The sequence below is a fragment of the Onychomys torridus genome, chromosome 17 (genome assembly GCF_903995425.1).
Source record: "Onychomys torridus chromosome 17, mOncTor1.1, whole genome shotgun sequence".
In the NCBI taxonomy this organism is placed as follows: domain Eukaryota; kingdom Metazoa; phylum Chordata; class Mammalia; order Rodentia; family Cricetidae; genus Onychomys; species Onychomys torridus.
This window is the reverse complement of record NC_050459.1, coordinates 62391870-62406662: the sequence shown is the minus strand read 5'-3', so window position 1 is coordinate 62406662 and position 14793 is coordinate 62391870. Positions and strand designations below refer to the sequence as shown.

At 43.8% G+C, this 14793-nt stretch overlaps 1 protein-coding gene across 20 annotated transcripts in view; it reads right to left on the bottom strand.

The window, feature by feature from the left end:
• Myo9b (myosin IXB) overlaps positions 1-14793 on the bottom strand; it is a 99083-nt gene that overhangs the window by 65019 nt on the left and 19271 nt on the right. For all 20 annotated transcript variants that reach the window (XM_036209161.1, XM_036209169.1, XM_036209168.1 and 17 more), the window contains exon 2: positions 13451-14345. In XM_036209161.1, coding sequence (XP_036065054.1) covers positions 13451-14290 — 840 coding nt within the window. In that variant the 5' untranslated portion in view covers positions 14291-14345. The remainder of the gene's footprint in view (positions 1-13450; positions 14346-14793) is intronic.

The window sequence follows — 14793 nt, the reverse complement described above, 5'->3', positions numbered from 1 at the left end:
ACACATAATTAAAAATGAAAATTAGCTGTTGGAGAGATGGTTCAAAGGTTAAGAGCATCGGCTGTTCTTCCAGAGTTCAATTCCTAGCAATCATTTGGAGGGTCACAACCATCTAAGATGAGGCCTGGTACCCTCTTTCTGGTGTGTAGGCATGTATACAAGCAGAATACTATATACATAAAAAATATGTATATAGTATTGACAACACAGAAAGAAAGAGAGGGAGGGAGGCAGGAAGGGATCCCGGTGTGGTGTGGTACATGCCTGTCATCCCAGCACTTGGGAGGCAGAGGCAGGCGGATCTTTGTGAGTTCGAGGCCAGCCTGGTCTACCAAGCAAGATCCAGGGAAGGCGCAAAGCTACACAGAGAAACCCTGTCTCGAGAAAAAAAAAAAAAAAAAAAAAAAAAAAAAAAAAAAATATATATATATATATATATATATATATATATATATATATATATATATATTTTAATTCCAAAAGCATCTTGAAAAAAATGAAAATTAGAAAAATAAATAAATAAAAATCAGGCTGGGTGTGGTGGTGCTCACCTTTAATCCCAGCACCTGGGAGGCAGATGCAGGTGGATCTCTATGAGTTCAAGACTAGCCTCATCTACATAGAGATTCCCGAGACAGTCAGGACCACAATGAGACCCTGTCTCAAAATAAGTAAATAAATAAGCTAAATTAAAATTTTAAAAAAGAAAACCTCTGGCCGAAGCCTCTGCCTTCCAGGAAGACTATGGGCAGTGTGCAGGTGGAGGGTTAGTGTTCACAAGGGAACACTGACAGGGCGCAGACATTCTGGTGTTCTGCCTGCAGGAATGTGGTGGATAGAGAGAGGCTGTGATACCAGCCGCTGCCCTTAGGGTACAACCTGCCACTCTGCAGAGAGGAACCTGATACTAGACATGGGCAATGTCCATGCTGAGAAGGCCAACTCTGAGCTCTGAGCACGGGAGCCCCAAGCTGATGGGCACCCCAGGAAGCATGCTGACTGCCCACCACGGAGCTAGCTCTGGTTCGCCACTACCTGGGCCCCAGCCTATGATTGCCAGAGAGAGCTGGTCAGGCTGCTCCATGGCTGAGGCCCCAAAGGAAGCCAGCGGGACTGGTAGGTGACTCACACCAGTGACTAAGTGCTGGTCACAACAGCCAGTGCCATGCCAGCATCCCTAAACTATGGAGGAGGAGCTGGCAGTGGCTTCACCAGCACAAGAGAAATGACAGGTCCTGAGACAACTATGGGGCTGGTCATTGGCCCCCAGGAACAAAGTCACTGAGTGTCACCAGTAGTTAGTCTATGGGGACCACTGTGGATGGATCTGGAAGTATGACCTTATTTGGAAACAGGATTGCAAGAATCTGTGTTCTGTGGCTGTAACAAAACCCCTGGCTGGGGACTTCACAACGAGGGTTCACTTAGCTACATGACTATCCTGCCTCCCTCCCACTACATCTCCTTGAACTTGCCTTTTCAGTCCGAGGAAGGGCTCTGCAAGGCCCGCTTGAAGGCTCCAAGTGGCCCACAGCACCACTCTTGCCTCTGGCGCCATTAGCAAGGCACACAAGGGCCTCTTGAACCCAACTGCCAAGATACCACCACCACTTGTGACCAAGGTGCCTGGAACCTAATTAGAGGGCAGCATCCACATCACAGCACAACTGCACAAGGGTTCATGTCATGGACGCTGCAGAACGGCCAGAAGCTCACTGTGCCACACAGAACAAGATCCAAAGCCTACAGATGGTCAGATCAGGGCTGGCTGTTGGTACCTGAGGCTGAGGGAGGCTTCTGTATTGTGGAATGGATGGTTGGTCTGCACAGATGGACTGATACAGGTTGGGGATGCCAGAGTCAAGAGAACCTAAATTCTCTTCTCTCTTCAAGACATAGTCTCATGTAGTCCAGGCTGACCTCAAACTCTCTAAGCAGCCAAGGATAATCCTAAATTCCTGATCCTCCTGCCTCCACCTCCCAAGTGCTGGGACATGAGGCGCACACCACTTTGATCAGCTTAGAAAACCTATTCCGTTACGCAGTGGGTTTTTTTTTTTTCTTTTTAAGTTTAGGCAACACAGGACGCTGAACTTTCGGATCGGTTGTGGAAGAAAAAGCAGAAACGCACCACCCATGCTGGTGCACAGCTGAGCCCTGTGACCTCAGATGATGGCCTGTAATGATCTTGGGAGGAAGAGGAACCCAGATTAACACAGCAGGCTAGAAGCAACTGCATCAAGTCTACACAGCGAACAGCAGCACTCCATGCAGGGGGTGGTCAAGAGATCATAGGTCAATGGAGGTTGCCCACCTCCAACTCCCTCCTCCAGGGACCCTAAAGATAAAGAAGTCTTCCACATCAGGGTCATGTCCAGTCTGGTTTGGCACTCAGGGTGAGGGTAGACTTAGTTCAAAGATACCCCAGCCGTAACCTCCTCTGGCCTTTTAGCCATCTCCACTAAGAATCCAGAATGGCCCTGCTTGGGGACAATGACAGGGAAGTCCCCATGATCAAACAGACCAAACGCAGCCGCCTCATTTTTGTTGTTTTGTTTTTTAAGATTTCCTGTGTATTTTATTTGTTCAGTGTGGTAGCTTGCATGGATTTATATGTACTGCGTGTACAGGAGACCAGATCTCTTGGATCTGGAGTTATAGATGGCTGTGAGCCACCACTTGGGTGCTAGGAACTTAACTCTGGTCTTCTGCAAGAGCACTAAATGCCCTTAACTGCTGAGTCATCTCTCCAACCCCATCTGATCTTTAATGTTTGTGCACAGCTTGGGTGTCTGGGTGTCACACCCCTGAAACACTGTTGACCTCCTTTGAGACACAGTCTTTCCCTGGCCCAGAGCTAACCCCTTATTCAAGCCTGGCTGGCCATCGAGCCCCAGCTTCCTGTCTCTGCCCCCGGTAACTGGGGTTACAAACGTGTGTGCAACTATGCCCAGCACTTCCCAGGGCTCTAGGGATCAAACCTCAGTCCTTGTGCTGGTGAGGAAAGCACTCTGCTGATGACAGCCATCCCCTAGCCCACACAGGCTGCTCTACAGTCAGCTGGCTCTGGAGACAGAGCCTGCACATATGGAGGATCAGCCATCAGGGGATGTTACTTAGTGAGGAAAGAAAGCGAGCTCCCAAGTCAAAAAAGGCAGAGGAACCTCAGGCACAAATGGATTAGTGAGGTCAAACTGCAAGAAGGCACAGTGAGTCTGATCCTGTGACCAGCAAGAAAAGGAGCCCATGGGGGAGGGGGTTGGCAGGTGGGGGTGGGAGCTGCCAGATGGGGGTGGGGTTAGGAAGAAGAGCAGGTTCCCATAGTGGTGGAACACTGTACCACACTAAGGTGGTAGCCAAGGGTGTCACACTCGTGTCCCCAAGCATCAAGACCCAGCCCTGAGGCACACGGCAGGCTTAGGCTTCAGCACTGGCTTTAGTTACAATGAACCAAAAGGCGGGAGGTGAGAGGAGAGAGACTCCTGAACAGTTTGTTACCTGCTCTGCATTCCCTGCTAACACTGCTTATTAAAAAAAAGAAAAAGAAAAAAATAATCAGTCAGGTGGTGGCGGTACAGGCCTTTAATCCCAGCACTCAGGAGACAGAGGCAGGTGGATCTCTACTGAGTTCAAGTCAGCCTGGTCTATACAGTGAGTTCCAGGACAGCCAAGGCTACACAGGAAGACCTGTCTCAAAGAAAAAAAAAAATGTCCACTAGCAGCCAATGGGTGAGGGACTGGATAGCAAGCCTCATGACCTGAGTTCAATCCCTGGGATTGACACAGAGGGAGAACTATACCCTGAAGGTTGTCCTCTGACCTCCACATGGGTACAATGCACACACACAAACACACATACAAAATGTGAAGGCCTATTGAGAAAGAAAAGCTGGAAAGATGGCTCAGGGTAAGGGCATGGCCCTTGTAGAGGCCTCAGATCCAATTCCCAGCACCACAGGCAGCTCACAACCGCCATAGCTCAGTTCCAGGGGGTGTGATTCCTCTTCTGGTTTCTGCAGGCACCAGACATGAACACACATGCAAGCAACACCCCACACACATGCGCGCACACACACACAAAGACACAAACGCAGACACACAGTTACACGCATAGAAAAGGGAAAAAAAGCTTAGCATTAAAAAAAGAGACAGAAAAGAGCAGGGCCTGGGACCCCCACCTCCAGAGCTGCAGACCCTGAGCCCACCATCTTCCACATGACTGTACTATGTCTGAGACATGCGAACATGTCATCCTAAAGTGCCCTACTGTCACCCATGCTCAGAAGACGTGTCCACAGGGACACACCAATGGCTCCCATGGAACTTAGTGAATGAAGACTTAGGCAGCAGGCATAAGGTGGGGGTCTGAGGTGGTCCCCCCCACACTGTGATACCATCTCCCTCGTATATGACATTTTATTTGTATTGAAATGTGACTTCACTTGTATGTTAATAAAGTTGCCTTAGGGTCTGAGCAAGCCAGAGCAGAGGCCGGGTGGTGGTGGTGCACACCTTTAATCTCAATACCAACCATAGAAGACCTGGAGGTTTGTACAAACAGGCAGTGACGAGGAGGTCATGTGGCTGGGTTAACAACCAATGAGAAAGCAGTACAGAAAGTCTATAAAAAAGAAAAAACACACAGAAGTAGCTCTCTGGCGGAGACGAAAGACAGAGCGGCAGTGAAGGGTAAGGTTTTCAGCTCTCAGCTATTTCTCTGACCCCTTGGCTTTTAACTCTGCAATTGGCTGTTTCTTATTTAACAAGACGGTTGGTTACATCTATATTTGGCGCCCAACGTGGCAAGAATTCATTAAAAAAACTGCTTGGCTTGGCAGTGGGTCCGGCTTCCCACCTGGGCGGGCCCGGCTCCCTAGCTCAGGCCTAACCCAGGCCTAGCTCAGCTTAGGACTCAGGCCCAACCAACCCTAGCTACAAGCGGTTACCGCCGCACCTGGAGTTACTTGCTTAACAAGCTGGTGCTCCGAACAACTCAAGCCTGTGGGAGCTACCGCTAATTGCAGGAGCTACACGCAACTGCAGATAGGCTGCTTTTGGCTGAAACGCCAGCGCACGTGGTCAGTCGGAGCTTAAGGAAGCCAGAGCCCAGGCTCGACTCAGCTCAAGCGGAAACACGTGGTTGGATTCAAGCTTTTAGCCAGAACATGGCTTCTCTCTCTCTCTCTCTCTCTCTCTCTCTCTCTCTCTCTCTCTCTCTGTCTCTCTCTCTCTGTCTCTGTCTCTCTGTCTCTATCTCTCTGTCTTTCTCTCTCTCTCTCTGGATTCCCACCTCAGACGCTAGGTAGCTGTTTTGAAATTCCCTTGGATTTCTACTATTCTATGCAGAATTGGTAAGTCAATTATATCAGATATTTTAAAGGAAACTATTTAAAAGAGATTTTTTTTCCACATTAAAAAAAATGGGTTTTATGTGTACACTGGAAGAAAATTGGGCTTTGTTTGAAATTTTAGGCAGTCTGACAATGGAACAACTATATGAGAAGATTAATGTGGATCAAATTATGTACATTATTATTCTTCTTATCCTTATTTTACAATTTAAAAAATAGTCTATTTAAGTGCCAGGATAAAAATTTTAGAAAAACCTGTTAAAATGAATTATAGAGAAATTCAGATTCAGACAGAAGAAATTAACAGTGAAGTTGTTTCAGGATTGGATTATAAGGTTACAGAAAGAAAGCCTGTTTTCACACAATCACCCTTAATTTATCCAGTAACCATGAAACAGCTACCTGGTCAAGTGAATACACAAAATATTTGGACTCCAGTTGAAATGTTAGATTTACAAAGGTTTAAGGAACCAATAGTATCTTATGGCATGCATTCCCCATATGTAAAGCAAATGTTAAACTCCTGGTCAATTTATAATAGGATTATACCACAGAACTGGTGGGAGCTGGCACAGGCTGTTCTGGAACCCGGACAACAGCTCCAGTGGCAAATGTGGTTCAAAGAGGAAGCTAAAAACACAGCAAAACAATGTAGGGGAAAAGGTATACAAGTCTTCCAGGATCAGCTTGTTGAAGAAGGCCAATACGCTGCAGTACAAACACAATGTTTATATGATATGCAAACTCTAATTCTATGTTGAATGCATGGGACAGAGTTGAGGAACCAGGAAAGAAAACGGACTCATTAACAAAGGTTATACAGGGCCCAAAAGAATCTTTCACAGATTTCTTACAAAGGCTGACTTCAGCAGTAAATAGAATGGTCCCAAATTCAGAAGCTAGCCAGATAATAATTGAATCTTTGGCTTTTGAGAACGTAAATGCAGCATGCAAGAGAATAATCAGGCCGTTAAAGGCAAGATCTGCACCCTTGGAAGATTGGATTAGAGACATGGTTAATGTTGAGGCTCATGATCATGATAATATGTGGGTAGGAGAAGCAATTTCAAGAGGTTTGAGGAATGTCAGATGTTTTGGATGTGGAAAACAAGGACATTTGAAAAGGGACTGTAAACAGGGCACTTCTAGAAACAATATTTCTTCAAGGAACAATGGCAACAGAATGCCCCTTCCTTCTGGAGTATGTAGAAGGTGTGGTAAGGGAAGACATTGGACCAATGAATGTAGATCCACAAGGGACAGACAAGGTAATACTTTGCCTCAGTCTTTGGGAAACTCCCAGAGGGGCCTCAGGCAGGCCCCTACAGTGAATCCAGTTCAGACCTTTCCTGCAGTCGTAGAGGAGACCCCTACTCAGAGCAGTTAAATGACCAAATTCCTATTGGAATAAACCAGGCTACTCAGAGTAATGGAATAACTGAGACAGAGAGAACAGAAAATTCAGGAGAAACCATAAAGAAAATTTTTTGGCAAACTTCTATAAATGAACAAAGACCACAATTAACAATAAAAATAAATGGTGTTTTGTTGTCTGGTCTGGTAGACACAGGTGCTGATGTTACCATAATTGCACCAGAATTTTGGCATCCATCTTGGCCTCTTCAGGAGGTAAATGTTCAACTGTTAGGAATTGGAACATTATCTCAAGTGAAACAGAGTGCAAGATTGCTCGAATGTATAAGCCCAGAAGGACAGAGAGGAAAATTAAAACCATATGTGGCTAACATAGCTATGAACCTGTGGGGTCAAGACCTGTTACAACAATGGACTACTCAGATTAACATTCCTCCAACCTCAGAAATAAATCATAAACTAGCACATGTTTCTGAGAGAAATATTAGAAGGTATTATTCTAATGAGTGGTCATCAGCCATCCATATTATACAAGAACAGGGCATAAAAACTGATGATCTTTAAAATGGTTAACAGACAAGCCTGTATGGGTTCATCAATGGCCTTTAACAACAGAGAAACTCCAGGCTTTAGAAGAGCCAGTAGAAGAACAGTTAAATGCTCAGCATATTGAAGAATCTACCAGCCCTTGGAATTCTCCTGTATTTGTTATTAAAAAGAAATCTGGTAAATGGAGAATGGTAACAGACCTTAGAGCAATTAACAAAGTAATTCAGCCAATGGGCTCTCTACAATCTGGAATTCCTTTGCCCACTCTGTTACCTAAAGGATGGCCTCTCATAGTTATCGATTTAAAAGACTGTTTCTTTTCAATACCCTCACAAGAAAAAGACAGAGAAAGATTTGCTTTCACAGTGCCTACTCACAATAATTCTCAACCAGCTAAAAGATTTCAATGGAGAGTCCTCCCACAGGGAATGTTGAATAGTCCAACCCTGTGCCAATATTTTATACAACAGCCCTTGGAAGTGATACATAAAAAAAATTCCTAAATGTATAATTTATCATTATATGGATGATATTTTACTAGCAGATACTTTAGAAAGAATGTTTGAAGAAATAAAGAAAATATTGCCTTGCTGGGGATTACAAATTGCTCCTGAAAAGATACAAAGAGGGGATTCTATTAATTATTTAGGATATAAAATAGAGCTACAAAAAATTAGACCTCAAAAGGTGCAAATTAGGAGAGATCGACTACAGACTCTTAATGACTTTCAAAGATTATTTGGAGACATTTCTCATCTACGAACTATTGTTGGGGTAAAAAATGATGAACTGAATAATTTGTTCAAAACCTTAGAAGGTGACAAGGACTTAAATAGTCCAAGAGAATTATCACCTGAAGCTGAGAAAGAATTAGCCTTGGTAGAAAAGAAAGTACATGAAGGACACGTGGATCATATCGATCCAAAGCTGGATTGCATTTTGGTTATTTTACCTTCTAGGCATTCTCCTACAGGAATATTAATGCAGAGAGAAGATATTATATTGGAATGGATATTTTTACCAAATAAACCGAATAAAAAATTAAAAACTTATGTGGAAAAAATCTCTGACTTAATTTTGAAAGAAAAATTGAGACTTCATCAATTAGCAGGAATAGACCCAGCAGAAATTGTTGTACTTTTAACTAAAGAGGACATTGAAAAATTATGGACAGAAAGTGAACCTTGGCAAAGAGCTTGCAGTAATTTTTTGGGAGAAATTAACAGCAAATATCCCAAAAAGCAATAGAATTGATCTTATAAAGAGAGCTGATTGGATCTTGCCTCGAATTGTACGGGGAAAACCCATATCTGGAGTTCATACATTTTATACAGATGCCAACAAACAAGAAAAGGCAGGTTACAAATCAGAAAATTTAAGTAAAGTGGTTCAAAGTCCTTATAATTCAGTTCAAAAATAAGAATTGTATGCTATTCTGTTGGCATTAATGGATTTTTCAGAACCTCTCAACATAGTTACTGACTCTCAGTATGCTGAAAGAGTGGTATTACATATTGAGACTGCAGAATTTATCCCTGATGGTTCAGAATTAACTTCACTACTTATTCAATTACAAGATACAATCAGGGAAAGGAGTCATCCTTTATATATAACTCACATCCGATCCCATACTGGTCTGCCAGGACATCTAGCACAGGTAATGATGAGATTGACAAATTATTGTTAGGAAATGTGCTGGAGGCCTCAGAATTTCATAAAAAACACCATGTCAATAGTAAAGGTTTAAAGAAGGATTTTTCCATAACCTGGCAACAAGCCAAGGAAATTGTAAAGAAATGTTCTACTTGTTCCTTCTACAATCAGACGCCATTACCAGCAGGATGTAACCCACAGGGTACTCAGAGGAATGAAATCTGGCAGATGGATGTGTTTCACGTTGCAGAATTTGGAAAATTGAAATATGTACACCATACTATCGATACTTATTCAGGATTTCAATGGGCAACTGCTTTGAGTTCTGAAAAAGCTGATTCTGTAATCACTCATTTGCTAGAAGTTATGGCCATCATGGATATACCTGCACAAATTAAAACTGACAATGCTCCAGCATATGTCTCTATTAAAATGAAACAGTTTTTTGCTTATTATAATATAAAGCATATTACAGTTATACCACATAATCCTACAGGCCAAGCAGTTATGGAAAGATCCAACAGAACATGATAAATAAACAGAAAGGGGTAACAAAAACCCCCAGAAGTAGACTACACAATGCTCTATTAACTTTGAATTTTCTCAATGTTAATGAGAAAGGAACGACAGCTGCAGAGAGACATTGGTTAATAGAAAAAACTACAGAATTAAATCAGCCTACATACTTGAAGGATGTGCTGACCTCAGAATGGAAACCAGGGTATGTGTCACGTTGGGGACGAGGTTTTGCTTTTGTTTCTGCAGGAGAAGATAAGCTGTGGGTACCATCAAAATTGATAAAGGTTCGATTTGAACAAGAGAGACCTCTTAATTAGAGGAGGTGATAGTTCATCAACCAACATGACCATCCAGTTTAAACTCACTTATACCATTAATACATGCCTTTTCATTTAATCAGATGTAACTTGCCAAAAGGAACCTCCCCAAAATTAGTCTTGGGGAAGGATTTTTGTTTTTGTCTTTTAGGAGAATGAAGGCTAAGGAATCTGAAGAACACTGGACAAATGAGACAACTGAAGAAAAAGGACAAATCATCTGTCCCAGGAAAAAGAGTAAAATGGCCTATTGGTATATCATCTACAAAATTTCATAAATCTTTCTAAATGTTTGTTTCTGCTCTTCTCTAAAAAATTAATACTCTTGGTCTTCTTGTAGTCCCAGTTCAATTAAAGCTTCAAGCTGATTTTGGAGTTGGAGAATGGCTCTCTCCTCCTTTAAACTCAAGCATGTTGTTAAAAGGAAAATGAAAACTCCCTGTATCACACCAGAAGAAAGAGCCATCTTCTGACATGGGACAGGAGAAAAACCAAATTAAGGGACTATTCTATTACTAATCTCAATTCTTTGATTCTAATCTGATTCTTTAAACTTTTCTTAAAGTATGAATTTTATATCAAAATTTATAAGATATATATATATTTTAAACTTTGTTAAGATAATAATGGTCATATAGAGTACTAATTAATTTAGAGAAAAGGCTTCGATTAGCTGCCTATACATGTCTTTGTGTTCGAGTCTCTTTTCAGTTTTCTGCAGGAAATCACGGCCAGGCCTAACATCAACTGAAATCTCCAGGAAGAAGATGGGGCCCCACAACGACAATTCCACGTGGAAAATAATATCACTAAGCTGACAAACATCATCTACAGATCAGCTTTGGACTACAAAGTGCTTAGAGCAATTCTGAGATGGCTAGCTGAGATGATCCAGTTTCAAAGACTACTTGAATAAGGACTTGAGATAAACCCTGAACTTTGGCATTATGGATAACAAAGAATATAGTTACCTTTCCTAGAATTTGTCAATTAACCCAAAATTTTTCTTTTCAGAATAAAGATAACTTCGCCCATACCCAGCAGGAAGCAATTTTAAGAATACAACGCCCACATTCCCAAAGGGGTGGTGTGGGGCGGGTGGTTTTTTGGTCTTTTTATGGGTATTGGGTCTGGGATAGTTTTCATTGTTTAGGAGGATTGGTTACAAGTTGTTGTTAAGGGTTAGAAAAAGGGCTAGGCAAAGGAGATTAGATTTAAGGTGCTTGTTTAAAAAAAAAAAGAGAAAAAAGAAAAAGACAATTACTAGTTTTAAATACTTTACATTGGATTGGATTGTTTTATATTATATACAAATTATATATATATATATATGTATGTATATGTATATTGAGATTGAGATTGTTAGAATATGCCACACACATATTTCTAAACTTGCTCGAGATATTGTACTTATACCATTCATTTAATAATGTAATGCAATTTGCTAATCCTTGAATATCATTATTACCAACTATTAGGATATATAGAAATGAAAGTTAGACATTACAATTGAACTTGTCATATTAGGTGTGTTTTCAAGATAGAACAGATATATTTTAGATAGACAGGTCATCTTCAAACCCTTCAAAGATCTACAGAATATGGCATTTAAAATGTTTTAATAACTTAGGAATTTTTCTTTTTTGCTATGACTATGAGACATGTCGGCTCCTGGCAGTACCAATCTACTTCAGAGAAAATATGGGCATTGAAGAAACTACATATGGAGTTAACTTTCATTGTGGCAAAAGTTAGCTACTGGACAACAAAGTATCCTCGAGTCAACTGCTGCAAACAGGACAGACAGGACATGAAACAAAGGACTACGGATTCTTGCCAAAAACAAGTGTGGTTGTGGCTTTAACAAAAGGCATCTATCTTCTGAAGCCAGGACAATATGGCACCATCCCTGAAGTGAATGGCCTTTGCAATCTGGAAAAGGTACTGCGCCCTTTTCTTCGAAGGCAGCTGAACAGGGAGTGGGCCAATGGAACAGCAGATGAAACAGTTATTCTTGAAGAATAACTAAGCTCACCCCTCTCAATAGTAGACTGGCGTTTAATAGAGGGATGTGGAGAAGAACAGGATGCCAAGATGAAGCCACATATACACAGCCAAGAAAGATGGACAGCTGAATTAAAAAAAAAAATCAACAATTTCCAGAATTTAAAATCCTGTATCATGACATGACACTAATGGAATTCAGGTGTTTCTGGTACATGGACTGCTCTCAACAAATGTGAGGTCAAACTGTTAACCTTGTATACATCCTACTTCCCAAATGAGTCTGTCAGATATGCTAAGCCTATAGGCTGAAGATGATGCCCCAACACTGTGGAGAAACCTCATGTGACTGTCCAGGCAGCTGGATGTTTCTGTCAACTCACACTTTTTTTTGGGAAGCTGCTTGCATGCACTTCCTGTTTTTATGTTTTATTAGGTAATATTAGTTCCTTCTTGGGTATCTGAGGGAGTTGAAGATCAGTTAGTTATAGTTATAGTTTTCCTTGTTAAGAATTTCAGAAAAGAAACTCACTAAGAGCTGTAAGTGTATAAATTTGAAAGACGTTATAAGACAGTTCCGTCAGTAATATAAGTTAGGATAGAAAGTGAATCGGTACATTTTGGACTTACCAAAATAGGATAGCTAATGGAATTATTTTCTCTGAATTTGTCAAATGCAAATGACTAGACATTGTTTAGGTATTTATTGCTTGTATATATGGTATATAGTCATTTTACTTTTGTATATAGTCTTTCTTATATTAGTAATAACTTTTTTCCTTTTTTTCTTTTTATTAAAATAGAAAAGGGGAAATACAGTGATATTTTATTTGTATTGAAATGTGATTTTATTTGTATATTAATAAAGTTGCCTTGGGGTCAGAGCAAGCCATAGCAGAGGCCGGGCGGTAGTGGCGCACGCCTTTAATCTTAATACCAACCATAGAAGACCTGGAGGTCAGTACAGACAGGCAGTGACAAGGTCATGTGGCTGGGTTTACAACCAATGAGAAAGCAGAACAGAAAGTCTATAAAAAAGAAAAAACACACAGAAGTAGCTCTCTTGGCTTTTAACTTTGCAATTGGCTGTGTTTCTTATTTAACAAGATGGTTACATCTACACCCTCATGCTCCTGAAATGCCCTCTGATGTTCAACATGAGCTCAATCTGTTTAGTCAGGATCCAGAGGGCAGATGAACACCAAGGACATGTGAACCCTGCCATTCTCCTCTCCTGTTCTGGATGCTCTCGAACTTGAGGTCAAGCCTGGCTGAGCCTGGGGAAGATGAAGCCTCCCTCAGCGAGCAGATCACTAGCAGCTTTCTCAAGTGCCTCTGGGTAAAATGCACAGCCCATGGCTCCCCTCACATCCTCGGCCTCTAGCCTCATCCATGCCAGAGCCTGGACCACTGGAAGTGGCTGATACCCCAGATACACAGAATGATTCCCAAGGAGCCAATTCTAGGCCTGCTGCCCTGCCTCACCCAATCTGCCCTCCAAAGCCAGAACATGTGTGCACTTTCTCTGTGTGTGCTGCTATGTGTGGAAATCTGGGTCCCATGCAAGATCAGTGCACTCTGGGATGGAGACCCAGTTTTGCACATGTTCAGTGAGTGGTGGGAAGACCCTGAGCATCACACAGAGCTGAGGCAGCAGGTCAGCATCCCGCCCCCACCGCTCACCTCCAGCACGGGCCCTGCGCCCAGGATGGTCCTCTCAACGCCGCTGGCACAACCCTTCTGGCTGAGCGCTGTGAGGCAGTGGATGAGGAAGTTGGTGCTCTGTGTCTTGCCAGAGCCACTCTCCCCCGAGATGACGATGCACTGGTTCACACGCTTGCGCAGCATGGCATAATAGGCCACATCTGCCAGCGCGAACACGTGTGGCTCCAGCTTGCCCAGCTGCTGGTTCTCGTACATCTTAACATACTTGGGGTTGTAGATGGGCAGGAACTTGAAGGGGTTGATGGCCACCAGGATGCTGCCTGCATATGTGTAAATCTTGTGCTGCAGGAAGCGCAGCTTCAAGTTCTGCAGCAGACTAGCTTCAGTGAGCTCTGGCAGGTTACACAGGTCGTCAAAGTCGGCCTCTGGCCGCGGCAACAGCCCACGCTCCACAAGGCGCCTCGCTGCCGTGGGCTGCGTCAGCAACTGCATGTGCAGGTACTGAATGCTGCCATCAGCATTGCGCTCCTGTAGCACAAAGTAGTAGCCATCCTCCTGCGGGTGCTCGTCCTGTGCGCGCCGGGGCCACAGCAGCACGCGGTGCACGGGCGAGTCGTTGGCGTCCAGCACCCACTCTTCCCCGCCTGACTCCTTCACCTCCACCAGCACATAGCACTTGGAGCCATCCAGGCGCAGGCTGGCCACGGCGTCCTGGATGACGTCGGTTGTTGTACTGTCCTTGGTGGCGGTCACACGGCACGAGGCCTGGCTCCCAGTGGTGGACAGCTGCGGGTAGATGTGCAGGTGGTAGGTGGCCTGCTGCCGACGGCCCGAGCTGCCAGCCTCGTGCGCACTCATCCTGCCGGCCTCCTGGCCTCAGCATGCCTCACCGGCGGGCGTACACACCCTGCAGCTGGAAGGAAGACCAAAATTAGCCAGATGATCACCCTGGCAGACAGTGCCAGACCCACAGCAGAACCCACCAAGGGAGATCAGACCAGAAACAATCACCTGGTCTTGAGTGAGGATCCAAGTACCTCCATTTACTTTCTTTTCTTTACGGCAAATAAGATGGAACCCAGAGCCTATTGTGGGTTAGGCAGGTACAAACATCCCTGAGCCACGACACAGCACAGGGGTAGGAGTGTGTGATTCTAGGCGGGGCTCCACCCCTGAGCCACGCCCCCAGCCCCTCACTGGGATTCTAGGTGGGGCTCCACCCTGAGCCACGCCCCCAGCCCCTCACTGGGATTCTAGGCGGGGCTCCACCCTGACCACGCCCCCAGCCCCTCACTGGGATTCTAGGCGGGGCTCCACCCCTGAGCCACGCCCCCAGCCCCTCACTGGGATTCTAGGCGGGG